This window comes from Narcine bancroftii, chromosome 9 (assembly GCF_036971445.1).
Source record: "Narcine bancroftii isolate sNarBan1 chromosome 9, sNarBan1.hap1, whole genome shotgun sequence".
Classification (NCBI taxonomy): Eukaryota; Metazoa; Chordata; class Chondrichthyes; order Torpediniformes; family Narcinidae; genus Narcine; species Narcine bancroftii.
This window is the reverse complement of record NC_091477.1, coordinates 29,900,381-29,926,637: the sequence shown is the minus strand read 5'-3', so window position 1 is coordinate 29,926,637 and position 26,257 is coordinate 29,900,381. Positions and strand designations below refer to the sequence as shown.

Sequence of the window (26,257 nt, the reverse complement as noted above, 5' to 3'; positions counted from 1 at the left end):
AAATTAGCGGTCATAATTAAGACATTGTTGGATTATGCCATGGCATAAAATTACATTTGCAACATTCAAATATTTATTTGGGATTAGCATTTCTAATCATGGTGAATGTTTTAATGTTCATGTGTGCTTGCCAATTCTTTAAAACCACAATTATTTGAAACTTGACAAATAAATTTAATAAAAACAATTCCAAAATCTGGCACAAAAAAATTTACCTTTCTAGCTCTAGTGACTTAATGAGAAAATTGACTTTCTGTTTGAAAAATTTAATCCAGACTACAAGTTTTGTAAATTTTACTTTAAATAGCCACTGTCCTCATGTTCATAGCATCCTCATGCACTAACCTCTGCTCTTAATTTGGACTTCTTTTAAAAGTCAAATTAATTAAATTGGATGCAATTGTAGAACTTATGTGATTAACTATAATTCTTTTCAACAGAGCAATTTGAAAATTTACTATGTTAGTGATGCAAAATCTTTTTTGTTGGAGGTCCGCAGCAATAAGACAACTCTAGCAGCATATCAAAATGTAACATATTTCACACCGGCAAGTCTTATTATACTCTGGTGCATGCAACAAAATGATCATCATTTCCCTTTGTATTTTCACTCAAGTCATCACCATGCTTCTTCTTTGAATAAAACCCTTTAAAAACTGGACAAATAGGGATGTATTGCAAACATTGAACTTGCTGCAATAGATTCATGCCAAATGGAAAGTCATAGGTCTTTAAATCTACACATGTGTTACTGTTTGCAAGTGCTCCTTCTTTCCACTTTTCAAGTCCACGCTCCCATTCTGTGCCTGTTTTAAAACATTTTACAAAATATTAGAAATGCATTCTACTGTATTTCACAAATACACATCTGGCTGGTTTTCAAATTAAATATTCCAGATATTTCACAAGCAGAAAAAGTGTGGAAAATGTCAACATTTACAAAACAAAAGTTTCAAAAAGCAGCATTTCCCCTTTTTTCAAAGAACAATCAGAAAACTGATGAAGAATGGAAGTTACTGAAAATGAACAGAAAATTAGAAATAATGCTTTGCTCAGAAATTTAGCTCACCAAACACTGCAGCTGGATCCTTGACTTTCTGTCAGACTGCAATCAGTGAAGGTGGACAACATCATCTTATCTACCAGTCACACTCAACACCGATACCCCTCAAGGATATGTACTTAGTCCCCTACTATACTCCCTGTACACCCTTGTCTGTGCAGCTAAACATCATCCCGACATCTTCAAATTTGCTGATGACACCAATGTAGTAGGCAAGTATCAAATAATGGCGAGTCAGAATCAGGAAAATTAGAAGTCTAGTGGCATGGTGCCAGTATAACATCTCTCTCTCACCATTAATTAGACAAAGTAGATGATCACTGATTACACAAGAGGGGGTAGAACCCATATACCTGTCCACATTAGGGGTGTTGAAGTTGAAAAAGTAGATACTTTCATTCTTAGGAATAAATATCTGCAATGACCTGGCCTGCAGCAAGCACTTTGATGTGACAGTCAAGAAAGTGAACCAATGCCCTTACTTTTTTCAGAAGACTAAGGAAGTTTGGTATGTCCACCTTGTCCCTCAATAACCTCCACAGGAACACCCTCCAAAGCTGAGTGCCTCACAGTGTGGCATGAAAGCCACTCTACTCATGATCAGAAGAATTTGCAGAAAGTAGCAAATGCAAACTTCTCTCCTCTCTATGGACTCGACCTACATCTCCCGTTGCCGGAGAAAGACAGTCAACATACTGAAAGACCCATCACACCCCAGACACACTCACTTCACTCTCTCTTCCCATTGGGAGGAAGGTGTAAGAGTGTGATGGCATATACCAAGCTGAAAGACAGTTTTTTCCTCACAGGCATCAGCCCTCTGAATGATGATGTATGGATAGGATATCTAAACAAGTGAAAGTAGAGGGACAGGCAAGGCAGAACAGGTTGAAGTGAGTTGCTTTGGTTTTGGCAATAGATGAGGCAAAATGAATTGAAAATATGGGAAAGGGTGAACAATACAGTTAAAGTCAATGGATAAATCAAACACTGTTTCAAATGCGTTTTTTTCCCCGCAATGTAAATTTAAGAATGTAAATTTAGAATGACCATTACAATTTTCGTATGCCTTCATGGATTTTATAGTGGCTCGATCATCTTCCATCTCTTTCTCTTTGCAAGAGAACCCAAGCAAACAAGTTACAACTTATCCTTTATTAATGGCAGCTCCTTCAGGAAAGTAAGACCCAGTTTCCTCAACAGATGGGTGATAAGTTCCTCCATTCTTAGTCCCACCCATACCCAGCAACACATTATCGTTGCTCTGGACTAAATGCATATATTATTGGCACATTAAAGCAGCAAGAGATTTCACAGTGTAAAAGCAAGTGTTTTGATTAATACACTGATTTAAATATTTTTCCAAATCCACCTACCTGGAATTGTATTATCCAACAAAAAAGCGAGGCAACCTCCAACAAACATTTCTGTAGTCAACAACACAGTCAAAATCTGATCAACCTCTGGACTGCCTGTAAAAAGTGAGGGGAAGGAGAAAGTTATCTAAGGTTTTACAAGTCAATTAAGAGATGATTCACTAAACTACAGCAATGAGAAGATATTGTGCCAGCATGTTGAGGAAGTGATTTATTGATGGGCAAGCTCTTCGAGACCAACTGTGTGATCCACTAGAGGCTCAGAATTAATCTGAACATAGGCAAAAAAGGCTTTTGCCAAATTAGGTTGATAGCCACAGCCAAATCACATCACTTTAAATTGTACAGCAGTTACACAGTCCTAGGGAAAAATAATTAACAGTTAGGCATTTTCATCTTCATGCGTTATTACAGTTTGGAACTGAAATTGTTGAATTAAAACAAATCTCAAAAAACATAGCATATAATACTGTTCTAATGGCACATTTCATGTGCCAAAAGATGCTCAAAAGAGAACAATTAGTTGATGCAAATATTCTAAAAGTTTAAAATGAGAAGGTTGGGGAAAATGTAAGTGGTAATAAGCATTTTGGGGGGGGGGGGGAATCAGAATGAGTTGTCAGGATATTTGTAATAATTATGAATTTTTTATTTTCCTTCTTTCATTTCACACTTCTTCTCATTTTCCTTGTGTCCTTATGCTGGTGAACTTCTTCCAAGTGCTGGGTTGCAAATTTCCTCCCATCTAACCCTCCACCTGTTCTTTTTTAATTAATACTTGGAGAAGAATTATTCCAGTTGACGCCAGCTGACCGAGTCTGTTAACCAGGTTCCTGCAATTCAATTTTAATTCAGATGTAGTGTAAATCTGCTGAAGTCTAGAGTTGTTATTTGCTCTCAAACATTTGATTGTCCATTTTCTCATTTAGCAACAAAAGTTTTACAATTATTTCCAAAAGCACAAGCAGGCTTGTTGGCTACAACAATGAAAACTTGTACAAGTGGTGAGGAGGAGGGTATGAGTAAGCTTCTTATGTTTGGTTGCCTTCAAATATGACATGATCTCAACATTTAAATAGATATATCAACAGGAAGGGTATGGAGGGATATAGACCTTGTGTGGGCAGATGGGATTAGTTCAAATTGGCATCATGGCAAGCAGAAATGTCATGTCTGAAGAGCCTTTTCTTGTGTCATTCAGTGATCTACTGATTTTATTGTTATAGGGGCATTGTCATGGGTCAAGCAGATTTCCAAAATTCCACCAGTGCTTAAAAACGAAAGATAAACTAGTTATAATCCAAATCCAATTGGTTCATCTTGTACATGGCAGAAAATGATGAATACGTAAGATCAAGGAAGAGTTTTGGAGAGAAAACACTTTCAAAAATTTACCTGCGTGAATCCGCTCAGAAATGGATGGAGTGAGGTGAGGTGGGGGGGGGGGGGGGGAAGTAAAACACATTAGTTTCAGTAGTAGGGAATGAGGCAGAAGGATGGGCAGAACAAAAGAATCCTTGGATAAAGTGAAACCAAATACCTAAATATGGCAGTTAAAAGCATTGTGCTGCCAATAACAAGGCAGTTGGGACAGGTTTAGCATGCCAGATAATATTTGTGGTGATCGACAGATTGTTGGAGTAACATCCGAGAGACAGTGAAAACCTTCATGCACAGATTAATCAAAAGCTGTCAGCATGTATATAAAAGAAATTGGGTTTGACTAATGAATGAATATTTTGAGGTAACGAGATTTGACAAGGACAGTGCTTTATAGTCTACACTTACATATTTAGTAGGCTTTAGAAAACATCTCAAATGACAGACAAATCAAAAAAGCAAAAGATAACAGAAGTCGGACAGTTTGCAGATGACCCACAACTCTCAAGTACCCTGCATTTTCCCAAGATATAACGTCGTTTAAATGTAGGATGCTCAATAAAGAAAAATATAAAACCTGGGTCTGTAACTAACAGAGGCAAGCTTTAGACTGCCAAGAGATATTGATGGTGCAGTCAGTTGCACATGCAGTATAAAACCACAACTGAGTTCAAACTAGGGAAATGAGAGATATTGCACTTAGAGCGAACACAGCATAGGAATATACAATAAATATCATCGTGAAGAAAGCATGTCAGGGTCTCTTCTTACTCAGGAGTTTGCGGAGGTTTGTTATGACAGATGTGTAATGGAAAGTATGCTGACTGGCTACATCACAGCATGACATGGGATCGCAAATAGCTCTAGCGAAAAACCTTGAAAATGGCAGTGAATACAAGAGCTGTAAATCACAGGCAAAACTCTCCCCGCCATAAAACTTTACAGCACAGAAACAGGCCTCTTCGGCCCTTCTATTCTGTGCTGAATCATTATTTTTACCTAGCCCCACTGGCCTGCATACCACTCACATGCATGTACCTATCCAAATTCTTCTTAAATGTTAAAATTGAGCCCATATTCACCACTTCACCTGGCAACTTGTTCCATACTCCCCCATCATGTTCCCCCTAAACCTTTCTCCATTCACTCTTAACCCACATCCCCTTATTTGTATCTCACCTACCCTCAGTGGAAAAAGCCTATTTACATTTAATCTGTTTATCCTCCTTATAATTTTAAATACCTTTATCAAATCTCCCCTCATTCTCTTATGCCCCAGGGAATAAAGTGCTAACCTGTTTAACCTTTCCCTGTAATTTAGTTCCTGAAGTCCAGGTAACATTCCAGTAAATCATCTTTACAATCTATCTTATTGTTATCTTTCCTGTAGTTATGGGACCAAAACTACACACCATACTCCAAATTTGGCCTCACCAATGTCTTATACATCTTTACCATAATATCCCAACTCCGAGACTCAACACTTTGATTTATGAAGACCAATATGTCAAAAGCTCTTTTTATCCACCTGTGACACCACTTTCAGGGAATTATAGATCTGTATTCCCAGATTCCTCGGTTCTACTGCATTCCTCAGTGCCCTATCATTCACTATGTATGTTCTTTCTTGGTTTGTCTTTTCAAAATGCAACACCTAATACTTGTCTGCATTAAATTCCATCTGCCATTTTTCAGACATTTTTCCAGCTGGTCCAGATCCCTCTGCAGGCTTTGAAAACCTTCTTCACTGTCCACAACACCTCCAATCTTCATGTCATCTGCAAATTTGCTGATCCAATTTACCACACTATTATCCAGATCATTGATATAGATGACAAACAACAATGCTTCCAACACCAATCCCTGAGGCACACAACCTGTCATAGGCTTCCAGTCTGAGAAGCAATTATCCATCACTACTCTCTGGCTTCCCAATCCACCTATTGTTGAAGCCAGTTCAGTACTTCACAATGAATATCTAGCATCTGAACTTTCCTGACTAACCTCCCATATGGGACCTTTTCAAAGGCCATACTAAAGTCCATGTAGACTACATCCACAGCCTTTCCTTTGTCAACTTTCCTGGTAACCTCCTTGAGAATATCTACATGGAATACTGCTATTAGAGAGCAGCAGCAATTATCAAGGATTCACACCACCCAGGACATACCCTGTTCCCGCTGTTGCCATCAGGAAAGAGGTATAGGTGCCTCAAGGCTAGTACCACCAGGTTCAGGAACAGTTGCTACCCCTCCACCATCAGAGTCCTCAACCACAAACTCAGAATTTCATTTAAGGACTCTTCTTTTGCACATTACTTATTACTGAATATTTAGTTTCTGTTCTGCACAGTTTGGTTTGCATTTCCTTCTGCCTGTCCCGCATCGGACTTGTCAGCCATAAACGAGCCTGCAGCTGACGTGGACATTTACCCCCTCCATAAATCTTCGCCCGTGAAGCCAAGCCAAAGAAAGTATTTCTCTCTTTTGTATATGCATCTTTTCTGGAGTACATTTTTTTTACACTACCGAGAAATAAAAATTCTGCCATGCCCACAGGAAAAAGAATCTCAGGGTCATATCTGATGTCATGCATGTAGTCTTTCAATAAATCTGAACCTTGAACTTCTTGAGAAATTTTGACATGTACAAGATTCACATTCACAGATGATAAGACAGCTGGGCAGTGGACATGGTCACCAAACAAATCAGAAAGATATGACAACATTAGAAGGTGCAGAAGGGATTGGGGATGACATTTCTGGGTCCAAAAAACTAAAAACAATAAAAGTTTGCATACACTGTGATTTATGTCGTAAGCGGAAGATGAGGGGAAATTTAATTGGTGTACAAGATTATCAAGTGTTAGAGTCAATAGGAAGGATTCCTTTCCAAAACCAATGGGTGTAGATTTTAAATAATTGGCAGAAGCTCAAGGGAGATGATTTTGTTCCCTCATTCAGAGAGTTTAATGGGCTCTGAAATTCATTACCTGAAAAGGGTGAGAGAGATAAAAAAAATCCTCAGCACCATTTGAAAAATACGTAGCTGTCATGCACAATTATGACTTTACCAGGATTATTGCTTAAATAGGGCTCAAAGAATTATAGAGGACCCTATCAATTTTCTATTGCTTTATTCTAAATAAAGACAATTTCTCACTGGCACGTATTCCAAGAGCTGGGAACACAAACGTACCCTGACTCATTGGGCAGAAAATAACAAAGCTCAACAGTGCCTATTTTAGGTTTCACAGGGCCACTCAGCTCCTGACCACAAAATAACCTGGGGCCCAAAGGCTGAACTTCAGAGGAGAGGTGAAAGTGACCACTTTTGGGCAAGTGTGGCATCGAAGAGCCTGGTAAACCTGTCAATGTGCATCATGGGGGAAGCGCCAATTGCTGGATTAGTATCCTACACAAAATCTGACTGTATGGAGTTTGTTCGTTCACCCCGTGCCAACCTAGGTTTCCTCCAGGTGCTCAGATTTCTTCCCACCCTCAAAAAGAAACACACCGGGGTTGCAGGTCAAATGGGTTTAATTGGCTGGCATGGGCTCGTGGCCAAAAGGGCCTGTTATTGTGCTGTATGTCTAAATTAAATACATTTTAAAAGATAACATTTGAGGTTGTAAAAGCTAGTCATCCCAGTCTCTGGCTTTCCCTGAAGATGTTCCTCAACACAGCAACCTATTCACTTGTTATTTTTTGCAATCATTGTTGAAAATATCCACTTCTGATGGAAGCCCATGTTCAGTTAAAATCCCAACTCCTCAGTGAATGAAGCAGGACATTCCTGCATGCAGTAACTCAACAACATTCAAGCACAAATTAAAAGTGGTATATAACATTCAGGCCACAAAAGCACTAGGCTTTGATCAGTTCCAAAAAGAGAATCTGGCATATTCAACAACACAACCATCTCTGTATCCACCACTACCAGCATCTGGGAATGAAACAAGACCAGGAACGCAAATGGACCAGTAATTTAAACACAAGGCTGCAGGAACAGGATAGAGGCTGAGTATCCAGTAGCAAATGGCGTGAAACATTAAAGCCTGCAGATCCTGTGATTGTACAGGTACACAATCCTTTATCCGGAACCCTTGGGGGACAGTGTGTTCCGAATTTCGGATTTTGGAAAGCCCACCCAAATTTGTGCTGCACTTTCTGGCCCCCACCCCAGCTGCCTCCCCCTTCCCCCAACCGCTGATCCCCATTTGTCAGATTTTGGAGCTTTCTGGATTTTAGATGTCCATATAAAGGATTGTGTACCTGTAGTGAAAACACAGATGCTGGAGGAGCTCAGCAGGTTTCACAGCATCCATAGGCGGTAAAGTTATATAACCAATGTTTCAGATGCCCAAAATGTCAGTTATGCATCTTTACCTCTGATGGATGCTGCAAGACTTGCTGAGCTCCTCCAGCATTTCTGTTCTTACATCCTCAGCAAGTGATTCACCTCCTGACATCTAACACTCATCTCTCTCCTACCTGCAAAATGCACAGGTCAGGAACAAGATAAAATACTCTCTACTTGCCCAAATGAAGGCAGCTCTAACAGAAGTCAAGATGGACAACATACAGGATAAACTAGTCCACTTGACTGGTACCCCAATAAGCAAGCTAATCACTCATTTGCTCTACCTTTGGTACAGTGTTGCACAGGGGGTCATCAGAAAGCACATTGCAGTTACTTGCTTCAGCTCCAATATCACCAGCAAGGTGAAGGGCTGTTAGAGGATGGACATCCATCTGACTTAGAAATATATTCATTGGTGGATTAAAATTCCTGAACTCCCAAGCATAAAATATAGAAGGACAGGAATTGTTTAAAGTTGGTAATTCACCATCACATTCTCCAAGGTCTTGCCAGTGCCCTTGAATGTGAAACCCAAATCTCCCAAAAAAAAACTTTTAATTTTAGTCCAATATTTTAAGTAGATTACAGTGCCCTGCAAATCAAATCTTTGCAATTTTATTCCTGTAAAGGTAAATTTTATTAAAGGTAAATTGGAGGAATACTACCATTTTCATCATGTTGGTTCTACCACAAGTGAACTAATATTTTTCTATTGTGTGAGAACTAACCAGGGAATAAGCTTCTTTAGATTTTATATCAACATTATTTTGATGCACTTCAATGCTAAAATAGGGTTTTCAATCCAAGCATAAAAGGACCCATGAAGGACAATTGGTTCTGGTAGAAAGCACAACTATGTTAAGGCAAAAGCAATTAATGACACAGGATACAAATTCACAGCAAGCAACTATTGATCTTGCTCTATATTTTTAGGAGAAATTAATGCCAGAAGTTGAACTCTTATGTCAGTCTTCATGGATGCTAGCAAAGTCCTACAGATTGACAGGAAACCAAGGGTTCAGTGTAAATAAGATAGCCAAGAATAATTACGTTGATACAGAAATTAATACAGGAAGTTAATGTGCTAAAAACTACAAAAAGTCTGCTGCTCTTAAAGTTTTGAAGAGGTTGCAATGAATGTAGTAGATACTCTAATCATCAGCCTTCAAAAAAAAATCAAAAAACATTCTAGAATATTCTCTGGAAATTGGAGGTAGAAAATATAAAGGAAAGATGGAGAGAAGAAAATGGAACAAGGCACATTTTCTCATGTCAACATTCCAGCAGAAAAGTTCTCGAGTATAAAGGATGCATCAAGACTCTTGGAAAAGAAAAGCACATTTGTGCAGTCAATGTAAATTTATAAAAGGAAAGAAATAATACAATAAACACCTAGCATCCAGCACCTATGATGTATGAAGATAATCTACTGAATAGTGAAGTTCAAGGCTGCAAACGGCCTAATGCTGGCTCCCATTTCTTATGGTATGGAGATAATCTACTGAATAAATAGGAAGGGATTCAACTTTTCTCACGTCTATGATAGAAGATTACAATTTCAGCCACAGTCAGAGTATATACAGTATTCCAAATCCAAGCACAAATCAAATGACAAATGCCTTCACTGCCACACAATATCACACTCACTTCCAATCGTCTATCCTCTGATGCATTGTAGACATAATCAATATGATAATTTCTCACATCTTGGTAGTCATTATTCAGTAGAAGCAGATATTATTTATTTTTCTCTCGAGATAGTGGTCAATCTCATGAGAGCCAAACACAATATGCAGGACAATCGGTTTGAAAATGTCCCATGACACTTCTCAACTGCTCTTTATACTTTTAAAACAGAAAATACCTTTCTCAAAAACTGCTGGACACCAAAGTGTCAATATCACAAGGCATCATTTATTATCTATAGAAAATCAGAATTGTTCAACTCAGGGGAAACTGCTTTAGTAGAGATAATTATTTTTCCAGATCAAACGTCAAGTTCAAATCCCATCTGTGATGTCGGCTGGAAGTAAAAAAAAATGTAGCTGCAACTTGAGATGTGCTCCAAGTGATTGGCCATTAAAAAAAAAACTGATCCTTTATTTGAATAATTGTAATTTTATAGAATCCTGCATTTGTTTCTATTAATTGGTCTTATTACGAGGCCCAGAAGACTCCAAACACCACCAGCAACAGAAATCCACCAAGATGATGATTTACTGAAACAAAAATGTCTAATTTTCTTTAAACAGAATAAAAAGATCAATATTTAATGTATTATTGTTAACTCAACCTAACTTAACCCCCTTCTAATTCTAAGCGCATGTGCATGTGTTCAGGAAAGTTCTTTCCCCTCTCTCTCCCCCCCCACCCCCCCCTTCCCCCCCCATCCCCCCTACCCCCCATCCCCCCTACCCCCCATCCCCCCTACCCCCCATCCCCCCTACCCCCCATCCCCCCTACCCCCCATCCCCCCTACCCCCCATCCCCCCTACCCCCCATCCCCCCTACCCCCATCCCCCCTACCCCCCATCCCCCCTACCCCCCATCCCCCCTACCCCCCCATTCCCCCATCCCCCCTACCACCCCCCCATCCCCCCTAACCCCCTCATCCCCCCCTAACCCCCCCATCCCCCCTACCCCCCCCCCACCCCACCGCTCATTGTCCAATCATTCACTTTTCATTTCTCCAAGTTCACTGGTATCAGGCAATTTTTATACTGTGGCCAGAATTTAACATTTATGAATTTATGATCTCCAGAACCACCAGGTTCTGGAGCTTTAACTTAAATTGTTACAGCAATGGTAGGTTCTTGTTGGTTTCAGAGAGAGATATTCATTGGACACATGCTCAAACTGATCTCCTTCAATCAGCCATGTCAGTGTCTTGCCAAAGGAACTCCTCTTCTCCCCCCCCCCATGAGGTTTCCAAAATATAACCTCTTCTTCCAGGTTACCACAGAGAATTGCTCTTTTTCCCCCATTTCAGGAAAAGCACATTAGCCAGCCACATCCTCTTGTAATTGACTACAAGAGTTTAGAATAGGCTGAACTGAAAACCCAACTTCAAATGGGGTCTTATAGCAAGTCTGCAAAACTTGCAGTTTCCAATACCTCTTCCTGCTGTAACTGAAATTCTCTCCCTCTCTCTCCAAAGGGAATAGCACATTTTTTTTCCCCACTGTTCGCAAAACCACATGATACCCTCTTAGAACAGAAAACTTCAACCAGACTTGGATCATTGGGCACCAGCAAAAGATTAATCAGTTTCTGAGCCTGGATGTCGGATTCTTTAAAGACATTTCACAACATCAGTCCAATTAACACCTACTTTTGAAGTCTTCATAAGCACTCTTCAAAGTCGCTGTAGACATGAAGGCTCCACCTTAGGCCTAGCTCTTGTATCTCAAATGAGATGTCTTGTTAAATATTACTGACATGCCTGTTTGTGAAGTGTACCTAAACTAATCCACCACAAGCTATACCTTTTAAGATATGTTTTATCATAATTTTATTAACCCATTCTGTAACAGTCAGCTTACCTGTATTAATAACATTTGGGTTTTCATCTAAGTAACTTGGTAATGTTATACCAAAAAACATGGAGAATCCCAAAATAAATAGATTGCGAGCAGAATTCATATCTACAAACTGGAGATTGGAAAGTCCAACAGCTGTAATCATTCCTGAAAATGAAACAGTAACAATTACACATAATAATTCTAAATATTAGAAGGTTATCATGTGGGATTCTTCTGTAATCAGTGACTGAATCGGAGAAATCCCAATTTTAAATAATGAAATGCATCTTCAAGGTTTATTCAGTGAGTATCACTTGACAGTCAGTATCATTTTACTGTGTAAAATTATCGAAAAGTACAAAATACCAAATGTTTTTGTCTATATGTTGAATACCCGGACATCATTGAAACACGAACAAATAAACTCTTGTCATCAGTGCAACTATGCATTTTTTAAAGTTCGTGTAAATTTTTTTACAGCTCTGTGTGAAGCAAATTATGTAACCACAGCCACATTTGCAAACAATGCATTGTTTGATACATAGATAGAACCTAGGAAACATCTCTAAAGCTGCAGAGTAATGCAGCTTTGGAAAACTGAAATAACCTTTCTTAAAATAACACAAATGAATAATTACATAGTGGATAATGCAGCTTACCAAATAACGTGCAAAACATGCCTCCAAGAATTGGATCTGGGAGCGAGGCAAACAGGGCAGTGAACTTTCCTACAGTCCCCAGGATCAACATAATTACTGCACCATACTGTACTACTCGTCTGCTACCAACCTTTTAAGGAACAAAACATCAAGCTTTAGAAGAGTTGAGCAACAATTTTTATACTTTTTTTTTCCAATGATTATCGGAAAAATAAAGCGCCAATTTTTCCCTAAAGTAAATACCCATGCCTCAGTTTGATGAGAACATTGAAGGTTTCTATGGAACTTATTCAGATCTTTGGCTTAAATTATTTGCATGTTACATTAGCTTATTAGAATGAAAATGATTGGCTGGAAAAATGCTGGCACAGTTAAAAGGCAAAATGTCATGCTATTCTCTCTGTTCCCCCTCTCCACCACTGCACATATATAGCACAGTCCAAGAACAGAGCTGAAACGCACGGAGCCATACTACATAACCAGCTCCTCAGTCTTGCACAAGCCATGAATGGGGTCACCAAACTCCATTATAAATTAACATGTTTATTTTCTTCTTTTGTTTTACTTTCCTTTCATAATTAACTTCAAGTAGTTTAAGCTTTTTGACAGTGATATATGGTCAGGATGTTCGAGAGATGGGGCTTCAGGATCTCATGCCAGGGACCTCGTCACTACTCTTATTCTACCTTGGATGGGTACTGTAATCTAGGACTTCAGCTCAATGGGAAATTTAAAGCCATGAATGCTCTGTGGAGCCACAAGGTTTTGGAGAGCTGGAACAGGGTTGAGGTGCGGGGATGCCGAGTGCAGGCAGTAGATACACATTGAAGCAACAGCATTGCGAACAGATGCAGAGTTCAAAAACCTCATATGACCAGAATACTATTACAGAAGTTTCCACACAATAAATGGACAGCACTAAAAGGATTATAAACTGGACATGAATGATGTATGTGGTCAGAATTTAAACCAATTGCATTGGGGGAGGCAGGGGAAGAAAAATTCTCACTGCAATTGCAACAAAGAATGGAATGAATCTTCCAGACTACATGACTAAAAATCATGCAGTCATACAAGATCCCAGAACCTGGATTACAATTTCTACCAGTCATTCCATTAAAAAAATAATGCATTTGATTGATGAACACATCAATCACAAATGTTAATTTGGAACAACTTGGAATTAAACTCAATGATTACAATAAATTTCTTAATTATGCAATTAAACAGAACTGGGAATTTAGAAGAATTGGATAGCAAACCCTTTAAAATAGACTTGAAAGATTTTTCTAGATCTACATACGCAATTAGCTCAAATGTGGAACATGTTTTCTGGTTATTCAGAAATGAGACGACGAATTAAACTATCATTTTGGGGCAGATACTATATTTGGCGATTATTTCCAGCACTGATAAAATACATTTTTATTGGAGATGCTACAAAATGCAAATCTCTCACTGCAGAAAAACAATTATTAATCCAGTATTTCCTTTATAACTAACAGATGGGATAATATATATTAAATAATGAACCTAGCTATCAAGACGTCTTCACAAATGATAATTTCACAGTGTTGAGAAGCCTCAAGTTGCAGGAGATTCATGTTATATATTAAAGTAACTAAAAAAAATTAGCTTTGCAAAAATCTCCTGGTCAATTTCACTAGTTGCCAAGGTAACTTAACACAAGCAGAATGTTGTTGCTGCACTGTGATCTTCGCACACTGTAGGGACATATAACGCCACTTAATAAACCCAAACCAGATTCTGAATAAAAAAAAATATTCTGAGGAAAAACTAATCACAGTGAAATGAAAATGTTTACTTCACAATATTCTTGTCTGTCACATCTGCCTCTAGCTTATTTCCTGCATTGGAAATAATGACAAATGATTGTCTCAATGTTGTAAAGCTGTAATTAACATACAGAATTATGGAGAATTAATCCAAATTTAATGGCTAAGTTTTGATATTTCTTTCAAATTCCTTTTGAAATCATTCCTTTTTTAAAGTAATTTCATTATCTCATTTTTTTCCGATTCAAAACCTACGGTCACACAGGAAATTTGACCTTTTAACCTTTTTAACATTGGAGATAAAATATAATGCACTTCAGGGTCAGAATCGATTGAATCTGTTCAGCCCACACTATTTCCAAATCTTCCCAGGTATAATACACAAGTAATAGATTTATTTTAAGCAAACCAGTTAGACTTCTAATTCAACATAGGTACTCAATAAGAAAGTATATTTTTATTAAATGGAAGCAAGTTGCATGTTGGATGACTACTTTGATGGGGAAAATATTGAGAGGAATTCACTTAGCACAAAAACAAATCCCTTCAAATCATGTGGACGCTTTTGCCCAGGAGTTTCCCATTAAAATGGGGGAAGAACACTGGTTCCAATAGGTGTTCTTGACTACTTTTTAAGTTACCAAAGGAAGAATATCTAGCTTTGCTTCTGGTCACAAGTTGCCCAACTTCTATTTTATGCCCAAATAAGCTGAAACAAACCATCAAAAATTTCAGAGAAGGCGATGAGCCCCTCCATACAGCCAGAGAATGCTGAAACAAGGAAATGTAAGAATGGCTGGCAACAGGTAGATTTTCCCCGACGTTCGTCGAGTTAAAATGTCATTATCTAATTTGATGATCTAATAATCTAATGTGTGGTACCCAAGTGCTAAATGAACAGAGCAATATGCATAAAGTTTAGATATTAGAAATTAAATGCAAATGACAGAAAAAATGAAATAAATAAGTCAAATTTTATGTTCATTCAGGACAGAAAGAAAGACAAAGGGGGAAAAAAATGTTGCTTCATTCAACTCTTTGCAAAGTCCACAGATACTTTGAAAAATGACACAAGAGCATACAAAACACTAGGAGTAGGTCATTTGGCCTGTGGCATCTTCACCACCATTTAATAACATCATGATTGATCTGACCATGGATACTGATCCGCTTTTTCACCTATACTCCATAACCCTCAATTTCCCCATTCTGCTACACATCTGTCTTAAATACATTCAATGAGGCAGCATTATTGCCCCCTTGAGTAGATTTCCACAGATTCAATATTCTCTGCGAGAAATAGTTCATCCTCATCTAAATCTTGAAGCCAGTGGAAATAACATCCCTGCCTTTCTTGTCTTATTAGTTCCATGATTTTATGTCACTACATGATCCTCTGTCATCCTTTCTAACTCCAATGAGTACAGTCCCAGCCTATTCTCTCACACACTCTCTCTCTCTCTCTCTACCTATAGGCTAACTCCTTCATTTCTAGAATAAACCAGGATAAGCTCCTTCCACTGCCTCCAAAGCCAGTACTGTATATCCTTTCTCAATAGAGACTGGAACAGCACACAGTACTCCAGATGCAGTCACACTAGTCCCTTGTACAGTTGTAACATAACCTCCTTGCTCCTAAATTCAATCCCTCCACAATAAAGGCCCACATTCCATTTGCATTCTAGATTACCCATTGCAGCTGCGAACTAACTTTTTGCAATTTGTGTATTTTTGCAATTAAATTACCCCCCCCCCCAAAAAATCAAAATTATAAGACCTTACACTAGCAAAAGTGAATATCTACAACAGGGTTAACAACTAAAACAATCAATAGGACAGTATGCTTTCAACAATAAGAGCTAATTTTTGAATGGAATATTTCATACCCAAATTCTATAAATTCAGCAACAAAGAGAAGCCATTTTTACAATGCTCATTTTCAACCACACAACGCAAGCACCAGGTTTCAGAATGTGACAGAACTATGAATTTGTGCTGTCATTTGGCTCATTTGCATTTGTAAAATAGGCAATTTTTTGTTTGATACAAAACTATAAGAGGAAAGATAGGGTGAATAGCCAGAATTTTTTTCCATTACAAGGATTGTTTAAAAACAGAAGGGTAGAAGCTCAAAGTGAACGGAAACGTTTTTTTTTTAAAAAACATACACAGAGAGTGGGTGATATCTGGTACTTGTTGCCAGAGTAAGTGGTGGGGGTCACATAAAATCACTATGTTGAAGAGCTAATTTGACGGACACTTGAATTGACAACACATGGAAGGATGTGGTCCTAATTTACAAGTAAATTAGATTAGTGTAGAAAGTTAGCAGAGATGTGGTGGGCCATATATGCTGTATATTTGAACCATCCAGTTTAGAAGACAAAAGATACCATCCTGGCCACTATGTCCTAGCCAGCTACAAAACAAGAATTTCCCTTTAAACTAATTCCCTTTTTTAAAACTCCTGCTCAAATACCATAATCTACAAGGTTTGTACAAGATGTTTTAAATAAAGATCTTCATCTCCTTCACTCCCTCAAGCAAAGTATCCCAAACTCCTTTAATTCTTCAAAGTGATTAGGTTTCAACTCCCCTACACTTCTACCCATTTCACATGGCAGAAAATCCAGCAAGGGAAGTGAGCTAGGCCCACTCATGAGTACGCAATACAATAATGAATGTTCATATACAGGCCCACTGCCAAAATTGGCAGTGATGTCACATGATGCCTGTTTTCCATGCCACCGCAAAGAATGAATTTCTCAGCCATATTATCATCATGTGGTCAAATGCAACAAAGAGTTAAAAGGGTTTTAGTATCGATTTCATCATTCCTGCACCAATCTTCCATAAATATAAGATGAATTTCTGAGAAAGCAAATTCAGTCCAATCTACAAATTGAAGTAATGGGGACCAACATGCTCAGTAACAATGCCACTGTGCACAATAATCAAATCCAATATTCATATCAATTTATCATTTTAACATTCATTTTGAAAAGCAATAAAAATGTAAATTATGAAAAGCAATGTTGCACTTTTTTTTCATTCAAGAGAAAATGTAATCTTGGTGAACCATATATAGAACTTTCTTTGGCTTGGCTTCGTGGACGAAGATTTATGGAGGGGTAAATGTCCACGTCAGCTGCAGGCTCGTTTGTGGCTGACAAGTCCGATGCGGGACAGGCAGACACGGTTGCAGCGGAAAATTGGTTGGTTGGGGTTGGGTTTTTCCTCCTTTGCCTTTTGTCAGTGACAAAACTATCAAAAATGTTTTTAATTTTTAAAAATTAAAATAAAACCAAGATAAAGGTACTTTTGTTATTCCAAGGACACCAATATTTGGGCTGGATGATGTTGAACCATTTCCTGTACCAAATAATCCTGCAATAATACAAGATATTCCTTCAGTGAAGATCCCTCTGGAAGACAAACAGAATATAATAGATTACGGTCAGTCCCACTCATAGACTGTTGAGATTTTGAAAAAGGTTAAATGATGAACAGAATTGAAAGCATTGCTGACATTTTGTCTTAAAGTACAGATTCTATAAACTAATTTTACATGATAATTTATGCATCGATCTACAGTGTTCAGAATCTTTAATTTCCTTACTAAGACTAAACATGTATACTAGCAGTACATTAACTTATTAATCTTGGAGAAAGCAGCTTAATACTTGACTGGAACAATTTTGCAAACTATCTTAAAAATTCTGTGTAATTTTACTCAAAATTTTGAAAATCAAATGCACTCATTGAATTTACTGAATAAAAGTATGGTTTACCTGTTTAACACGTGGATAGGTGGAGGTGGAGCTCCAGCCAATCTAGCACAGGCATAATAATCACCGATAGATTCAATAATACCCGCTAATGTTGCACTGAACATTCCCAGGACTCCAGCTGCTGTGATTGTTGGTAAACCCCACTGACCTATATAGAGGAAAATAAATTATTTGTAAGTATTCCTTTCTTCAGCCACCCTAAGGCTCAGGCAAGGAGAACCCTATCCAAGATGAACTCTCACAAGGCAGCAGGACCAGACCACATAACTGGTTGGGTTCTGAAAGACTACACAGGCATCATCAGCACCTCACTGCAGCAGTCCATCGTTTCCCCAGGGTTCAAGACAGCCACCATCATCCCGATAGGGTGCAAGAGTAACAACCAAAGTCTCAACGTAGACAAGAAGAAGGAGATGATTGTGGACTTCAGGAGGACCAGAAACACCCAGCCTCTACTACATATCAATAACTCTTTAGTGGAGAGAGTGAAGAGCACCAAGTTCCTTGGAGTTCACTTAACTAGTGACCTATCATAGATGCAGAACATTTCTTCACTTGTCAAGAAGGCGCAACAGATCCTGGACTTCCTGAGAAGACTGAAGTGGGCAAGGCTACTAGCCACCATTATGTTAACTTTCTATAGGAGCCCTATCGAAAGCATCCTAGGTGGCTGCATCTCAGTGTGGTACGGTGCCTGCATCTCAGTGTGGTACAATGCCTGCAGAGAAATGGATTGGAGATCAAGAGTGGCAGAGAGGATCACTAGAATCTCCCTCCCCCTCATCGATATGATCTACCTGGATCGTTGTCAGAAGAGGGTGTACAAAATCATTGAGGACCCCTTCCATCCTGCACACAGAATTGTTCAGCTGCTCCCATCAGGAAAGAGATACAGGAGTGTCAGACCAACCCAAACAGGGTGAGGAAGAGCTTCTTCCCACAGGCAGTGAGAATGCTGAACGACCAAAGGAACTGCTCACACTAACCATTCCAGACTCTCGTATTCATGAAACAATATTCACTTATTTGTTTTGTATACGAACACTAGTCCTGCATATATATTATTTGTCTGTATGTGGGTTAGATCTGGTTGTGCGTGCATTTTGCATCGAGGATCAGAGAATGCTGTTTCGATAGGTTGTACTTGTGCAATCAGATAACAATGAATTTGGCTTGACTTGAAGATGTATTCATCTTGCAAAAATTCAAATTAAAGTAAAAGTTCACAACTGAATTACAGGAATATGTTCTGCCAGAATCCATCCAACCAGCCCCACTCCTTCATCGTCTTATGGCTCCACAATCTATCTTCACTGATCCCATTTGCCATGCAAACGTTTTCTGTAAGTTTCTCTGTTCCTTTGCTAATAACTTGCATCCCATGCCCCTTGTTTTTGAACACTATGCCAACAGGAACAATTCCTTTCCATCTCCTGTTTGAACTTGAATGTTATAAAGACTTCTGCATTTTGTCTCTACACTAGCTGAAAGCTTCCTACCCTGGAATAATTCTTGGAAATGTTTGATCTCTTCATTTACCTTTTCCTGTTGTTGTTCAGAATTAGCTTATCGTACAATGGCTTCTATCACTTTTGTACAGTAGATTACAAATTTTATAATGAATTAGCTTTTAATTCCTTGCGCAGACAAATTGGACCTCAAGTGTTGAGATTTGATATTTTCTTTTGAGCAGTGACTGTGCATGCATCTTTCCCAGTCCATCAGATATCCCATTTTATACAAATCCTTCTTTCACTTCTTAATACTTACAAGGATATGGCATTCGGAACCAGGGGGCCGTTGACATTATTTCACCTCTAGCATCTGTTCGAGCTTTGAATCCATACTGTTCAGGATTTTTTGGAAATACACCAGAGATAGTCAAAATATAACAAATTAGCCATACAACCATGATGGCCATTATTATCTAGAAAAAAAGAAATTAATTATTGGAAGTCTAGAAAAAAAAATTAACAATTATTGGAAGTCTATTTGAAGCATTTGAAAAGCTGAAATAATTTTGAATGGCGAAGCAGGGAAAATATTGTCAGAGTGTGAGAGCATATGTATACCCAAACACTTAAAAATAGAAATGCACTCATGTTGCTCAAATTCAGTTTTATTAAAATTCTCACCATTTTGAAAAGTGGAAATAAACTTTGGAACAAGGTGTTGTTGAATAAATGCTGGATTTGGATAGGCTTTGCCCATTTAATTTTCATGAGACTATATTGCAACTTTATTATGGGCCATGGACTGACCTTTTGGACTGTGAACGGTCACTTTTAAGGCTGGATTTCGACTGAGAATTGTGCAACAAAGGGCTGGTTTGCCAAGGTCAAGCTTTGCAGATAATAGAGAGCAGAATGCATTAATTGCTAGAACTTTCAGGGAGGAAGAGAGAATCCCTCTGCTGAAGCAGAGAGAGGGTTCAATGGAGCAGCCAGAAGGATACACAGAGACACCACATGCTCAGTGTTGAGAACGGTTCCTGGCTGAATGAATTCAAGTGTGAATTCTTCTTGTGAAGAAAATTATGGAGAGCTGTTTGAACATGTCTTTTAAGTGAGCTGGTTTAAAAAAATCCTTCAGGAACCAAGGGAAGTCCATCTGAAGAAGTTTCCAAAAGGATTTGTAAGTTTCCTGCAACACAACATCAATCATTTCTCTCTCCAACATTCGACATCCTTTTGTTATCAGTTAAAGATCTGAACTTGGACATTGGATTTTGAGATTGAATTCTGTAGCCTGTACTTTTGGACTGATCTACTTGACGGGACTGACCTGGGGTTTTGGAGACTTTTCCTTTTTTGGGCACAGTCTGCAATGGTCTTTTTTTCCTCCCACGTACACAATGTTTATAAATATCTGTATATTTGCTATAGAGGATTATAGTGGGGTTAATTTGGGCAAGACATCATATTGTTAATAGCTATTAAGAAATAGAGTTACAATTCAACCCTTTTGTATTGAGTGTTGCTGCTGGTTTGAGACGTAACAACATAAAAATCTGATATTCGTTTGAATAGAAAGCTCAAAAAGTGAACTGAAGTTTTGCTGAATTAACAGGTACTTAAAGTTCAAGCCAGGATGCAGAAATTTAATCAACTTTTCTAACTCTAAATGAGGTATGCAAGGGGGGGAGAAAAAAACTGCATTGAAAAGTATGAAACTAAAAGACACCCAAAAATTGGTAGGGGCCCCCTCTTCTGAAATAATTTGTTCACAGGACATTAAAAGGTAAAATTAGGGCCATGATTGCTTGTTGGAGTTAGGTGAAGCAGGAAGGGTCCAAACTGTCCTCAGGCTCCAGTCATTGATAGCAATTGCTCGTTATCATTTCACCATGGCCCTATCCCAAGACCAATTCATTGGAGCAGGAGCAAAAAGAAAATACTGGAAATGTACAGCAAGTCAGGTAGCATCTGTAGAAGAAGGAAACCCATAACCTTATCAGAAATAGAAGTAAAGAACCAAGTTTGCTTTAAGTTATGGAGAAGAGGAGGAAAAAAACAAATGTCAGTGGAGAGACCAAATAAGGCGCCAGCAAAGGCTTGGCTGTGACCTATTTCTTACATTGCATGTTATCAATTGTGCAAGAGTGACATTGTTTCAATCATTTCTGGGGGGGGGGGGGGTCCTGAAATTTGTGGCAGAGAACATTAGCATCCCAATGCAAACCCCTTCCACAGCTCCTTGTTAGGTGCACAACAATTTCCCAGATTCTTTGTAGATAGTCTGAAAATAAATGTTACTTCCAATAACCAAATGGTCATATGTATCAATCAATATTTAAGAAATGTTTAATTCAAATATTGTAGCAGACTTTCAATAGAAAGCAAAGACATGGCATTTCAGAGATTTGGAGCAAAGCATTGATTCAGTCTTCCTCAGTGAACGAGCGAGATATTTTGTTTTTGAACTGGGAAACAGAGGCATTCAGTGTAGGACTACAGATGCACATGAACTTTGGAGCAATAAAGGATTAAAGAGAGATGGAAAACTGGTATTTGCTAAGAGACCCAGCAAGAACAATGATTTTTTTTTAAAAATACCACCTGGGCATGTGACAATCACTAGGGGGAATGTATTCAGATTGCATTGTTAGAATGTGGATACATTGTTCCTCCATCCCAATGAAATGTGGCTTCTTAAGTAAGTGCAGCACACTGTGGATAAACATCAAATGCAAGAGAAAAAAATAACAGAAAGAGCCAATAGAAGCAGGGACAATTGTAATGATTTTTTTTTGATTCATTGAAGGTGTAATGCACATATTATCTTGAATAAGTCAGATCAGGCAAGTATAGCCAACAATAAAAACGAAAACCGTACAGCAAACTGACACTATAGTCAATTAAGACATTACATGCCCAGGGTTAAATTAGTTTTGGAGATTTATTACTTTATCAGATGTGCTTTGATAACAAGTTGAACATTAAGTCACTAAGTAGGTGCTGAGTACCATCCTAACTTGTGCTGGATGGAGTGCCTGCTCCACCTACCAGGAGAACCAGCCTCATACCGTGTAAGAGTAGTTAAAGTGTAACCAGCAGGTTTCTATTTCAGTGATTTTGTCATGTCAGGTCGCTGACTGACTGGGATTTGCGTTACACAGTATCAAGCATCATGCAACATTTTGCTGACTGGGATGGTCCCTTTCCACCTTTCAAAACTGTTCCAAAGTCTCTGGTAATTTTCACGAGTTTCTGGGGACAACAGTCGAAACCAATTAGTAAGGGATTGTCCTGACAAGGGGTGCACATTTATTCTACTGATAGTAAGCAAGAATCTATCTGCAAAGAGTATTTTGCACATTGTCCTCACTTTAAACTTTACTCCATTCAAAGCTGAGTTTTCAAAACCTGACTACTAACAGTCTGAATGTATGCACACAGAAATAAATTTAAAAAAAAGCTTTGGGCCAAATGCTGCCTGCCCGGATACTTAAATATGAAAGATGGGAAATTACCAGTGGTTCAGTATAAAAGAGGCTTGAGGCACAGCCACAACCTGCTGTTCTACAGAGAAGGATGCTCTTCTAAGCTGTGGGGTTGCTATGCAGTTACAGTATTTTAAAAAGGTACAAAACATCAACATTAGGTGGAACTTCATATTTTGTCAACTTGTTAAATAGGCATTTGTGAATCAGATAACTTACTTTTCACCTTTATGGTCAATGAAATAAGTTGATTTAAAAACAAATCTTAATATATTTTATTGAGTTTAGCATAATAAGCATACATTAAAAATATATTAAAAAGAAAAAAACAATTATCTATTATATTGTCAAAGTTTAGATATCATCTTATTAGTTCAATCCAATGTAACTCACTTACAAATGTTATGGAAGTCATCAAGTCAGAAATCCTCAACCCATGCATTATGAACAGCTCAAGCCAATTATATTTACTATATAAAAGTACATTGCTGGAGAAACTCAGCAGCTCAAACATTGTGTTTTTACTTCAACCCTGTTGTCTGAAGACTTTTGTGCTTTACTATGCATTATGTTATGCAACCATGGGAATGAGATCCACAGAAGAAATTTAATTTTACAAATGGCAGGAAGAATAAATTAAACATATGCAATTCTTCAAATGTTGTTAAGTTTGAAAAACAAGCTGCTTTGTGTGAGGCCTCATCGCCAATATCCAGGAGCACTTTGATCCAATTAAACAGATTTTGCTGTTCAAGAGCCAATTCTCACCCAGATGAACTCAATCCCTTCTACACCCGATTTGACTGAAGGAAGAACCACCACCACCACCGCACACTCCAATGTCCCCTGATGATCCTCTCCTGTGTCCTGTGCCGACTTGCAGGCTCCATTCAGAAGAGGAAATCATCCACTCCAGAGGAAGTACCCGGCCAAGATTTACAACTGTGCTGACCAACTTGCCAATGCATTCACAGATATCTTCAACATCTCACTCCGTGGTATCCACCTATTTCAAACAGGCATCAATTATACCAGTGCCCAAGAAGAGTGTTGTAAGCTGCCTAAATGACTATCAACCAGTGACACTCATATCAACAGTGATGAATTGTTTTGAAAGGCTGGTGTTGAAGCATATCAATTCCTGTCTGTGTAGCAACATTGATCCCTTCCAATTCACCTATCGTAGCAAAAATTCTACAGCGAATGCCATCTCACTAGCTCTACACAAATACCTGGAACACCTGAACAGCAAAGATGCAAACATCAAGAGTCTCTTTATCAACTATAGTTCAGCATTTAACATCAACATCTCGTCAAAATTCATCAGCAAAATCCAAGATCTGAAACTCCACCCAGCAATTGGATCCTGGATTTCCTCACCTCCAGACTGAAATCAGTGAGGATTGAGAAGAACATTTACACCATAACCTCCATCAGTAGCGGAGCACCACAGGGCTGCATTCTTAGCCCCCTGCTCTACGTGGTATACAACACCTATGACTATGTAGCTTGGAATGACAGCAACACCTGTAAATTCACTGACATTACCATGGTAGTGGGTTGTATAAAAAGGGGTGGTGATGAGTCAGCATACAAATGGGAGATTAAAAATTTGGCTGTCTGGTGCACCAACAACAATCTTGCACTCAATGTCACCAAAACCAAGGAGTTGATGATTGACTTCAGGAAGGGAAAACCAGAGGAGTATGATCCAGTGATCACTGGGGGATAAAAGGTGGAGAGAGTGAGTAAATACAAGTTCTTGGGAGTTGCTAATCTTGGAGGATCTTTCCTGGACCCAACATATAATTGGTATCATGAAGAAAGCACGTCAACGCCTCTACTTTCTCAGGAGTTTCCAGAGGTTTAGTATGATATCAGAAACTTTGGCAAATTTCTACAGATGTGTGGTGGAAAGTGTGCTGACTGGCTGCATCTCAGTCTGGCATGGGGACACCATTGCCTCTGAATGTAAAGCCCTGTAAAAGGTAGTGGACACAGCCCACGACATCATAGGTAAAACCCTCCCTATCATCAAGAACATCTAAAGGTTACACTGCCAACGGAGAGCAGCAGCAATCATCAAGGATCCACACCACCCAGCACACTTTCCTGATGGTAGAAGCAAGAACAGAGTAAGTAGTATAGGTGCCACAAGACTCACGCCACCAGGTTCTGGAACAGCTGCTACCCTACCACCATCAGACTCAATCAGGGATTCATTTAAGGATTTGCTTCTGCATTTTAATGAATTTTTTTTCCTTCTCTATTATACAGCCAATTGTTTACATTTCTTTATTTGTTTATGTGTACATTGAGTCAATATTTTTTTCAGTACCAATAAGTGGTAATACTGCCTCACCCTCAGGAAAAAGAACCTCAGGGTTGCATGTGATGTCATGTATGTGCTTTGACAATAAATCTGAAATCTAAATCTGAATTTGTGATATCTTTAATCAAAGCAAATTACTGTCAATGTAAAAAGCTTCAGATTTGATTCTGGGTACAATCATAGAAAAAAAATTAAAATTTAATGAGTGGAACATCTATCTAATTATCTCAAAGTCTTTGATAGATTTTGGAGAACTAACATAAATGTTCAAACAATGAATAATTCAAAATTTTAACAGAAACCTTCATAGCTTTCAGTGTATGTAACAAAAACTGATTAAATTCAACTAAACATTAAGATTAGTAACTTATGAATTAATTAGTTTTGTTTTACCGGAAACATTTTGAAAATTTGTATTTTCGCTGTTGTGCATCCATTTCCACGCCTGTACACAGGCATTAAGAAATTCACATCACGTAGATACTGGGCAAATAGTACAATCAAAAGAATAGTTCTGAGAAAAGGAGAAGAAATAACATTGTAAATTTAGTGAACATATTGATGCTAATTTGTAAAATTGACTATTCATTGTCTGCCACACTTGCAAGTTAAGCAGCACAGTTGATATAGTGGTTAGTGCAATGCATTTACAACACAGCAATTGGGACTGGCATTCAAATCCCACGCTGTCTTCAAGAAGTTTTTTTATTCTCCCCGTGCCTGCATGGGTTTTCCCTGGGGGCTCCGGTTTCCTCCCACCATTCGAAACACACCGGAGATGTAAGTTAATTGCATGCAAATTGTGCAGCACAGATTCGTGGGTTGAAATGGCCTGTTTACCATGCTGTATGTCTAAATTAAATTTTAAAAAGTCTTTGCCACTGCTTATAGTAATAGATTAAGACCAATGCTCAAACTTGTATTTAGTTAAAAACATTTAAATGCAACGTGTACATCAAGGTGGTGATTCACACAATACAATCTGTGCAATAATGTGAAAGAGAACAGTATCACAATATTTAGCCCCATGCACACC

At 38.4% G+C, this 26,257-nt stretch overlaps 1 protein-coding gene across 1 annotated transcript in view; it reads right to left on the bottom strand.

The window, feature by feature from the left end:
- Nucleotides 1-558: 558 nt before the first annotated feature.
- Nucleotides 559-26,257, bottom strand: part of slc23a1 (solute carrier family 23 member 1) — a 63,430-nt gene continuing 37,731 nt past the window's right edge. The window contains exons 9-16 of the mRNA XM_069899023.1: nt 25,615-25,735; nt 19,718-19,874; nt 17,948-18,095; nt 17,476-17,581; nt 12,361-12,490; nt 11,723-11,866; nt 2,440-2,535; nt 559-806 (exon numbers count right to left, since the gene is read on the bottom strand). Coding sequence (XP_069755124.1) covers nt 559-806; nt 2,440-2,535; nt 11,723-11,866; nt 12,361-12,490; nt 17,476-17,581; nt 17,948-18,095; nt 19,718-19,874; nt 25,615-25,735 — 1,150 coding nt within the window. The remainder of the gene's footprint in view (nt 807-2,439; nt 2,536-11,722; nt 11,867-12,360; nt 12,491-17,475; nt 17,582-17,947; nt 18,096-19,717; nt 19,875-25,614; nt 25,736-26,257) is intronic.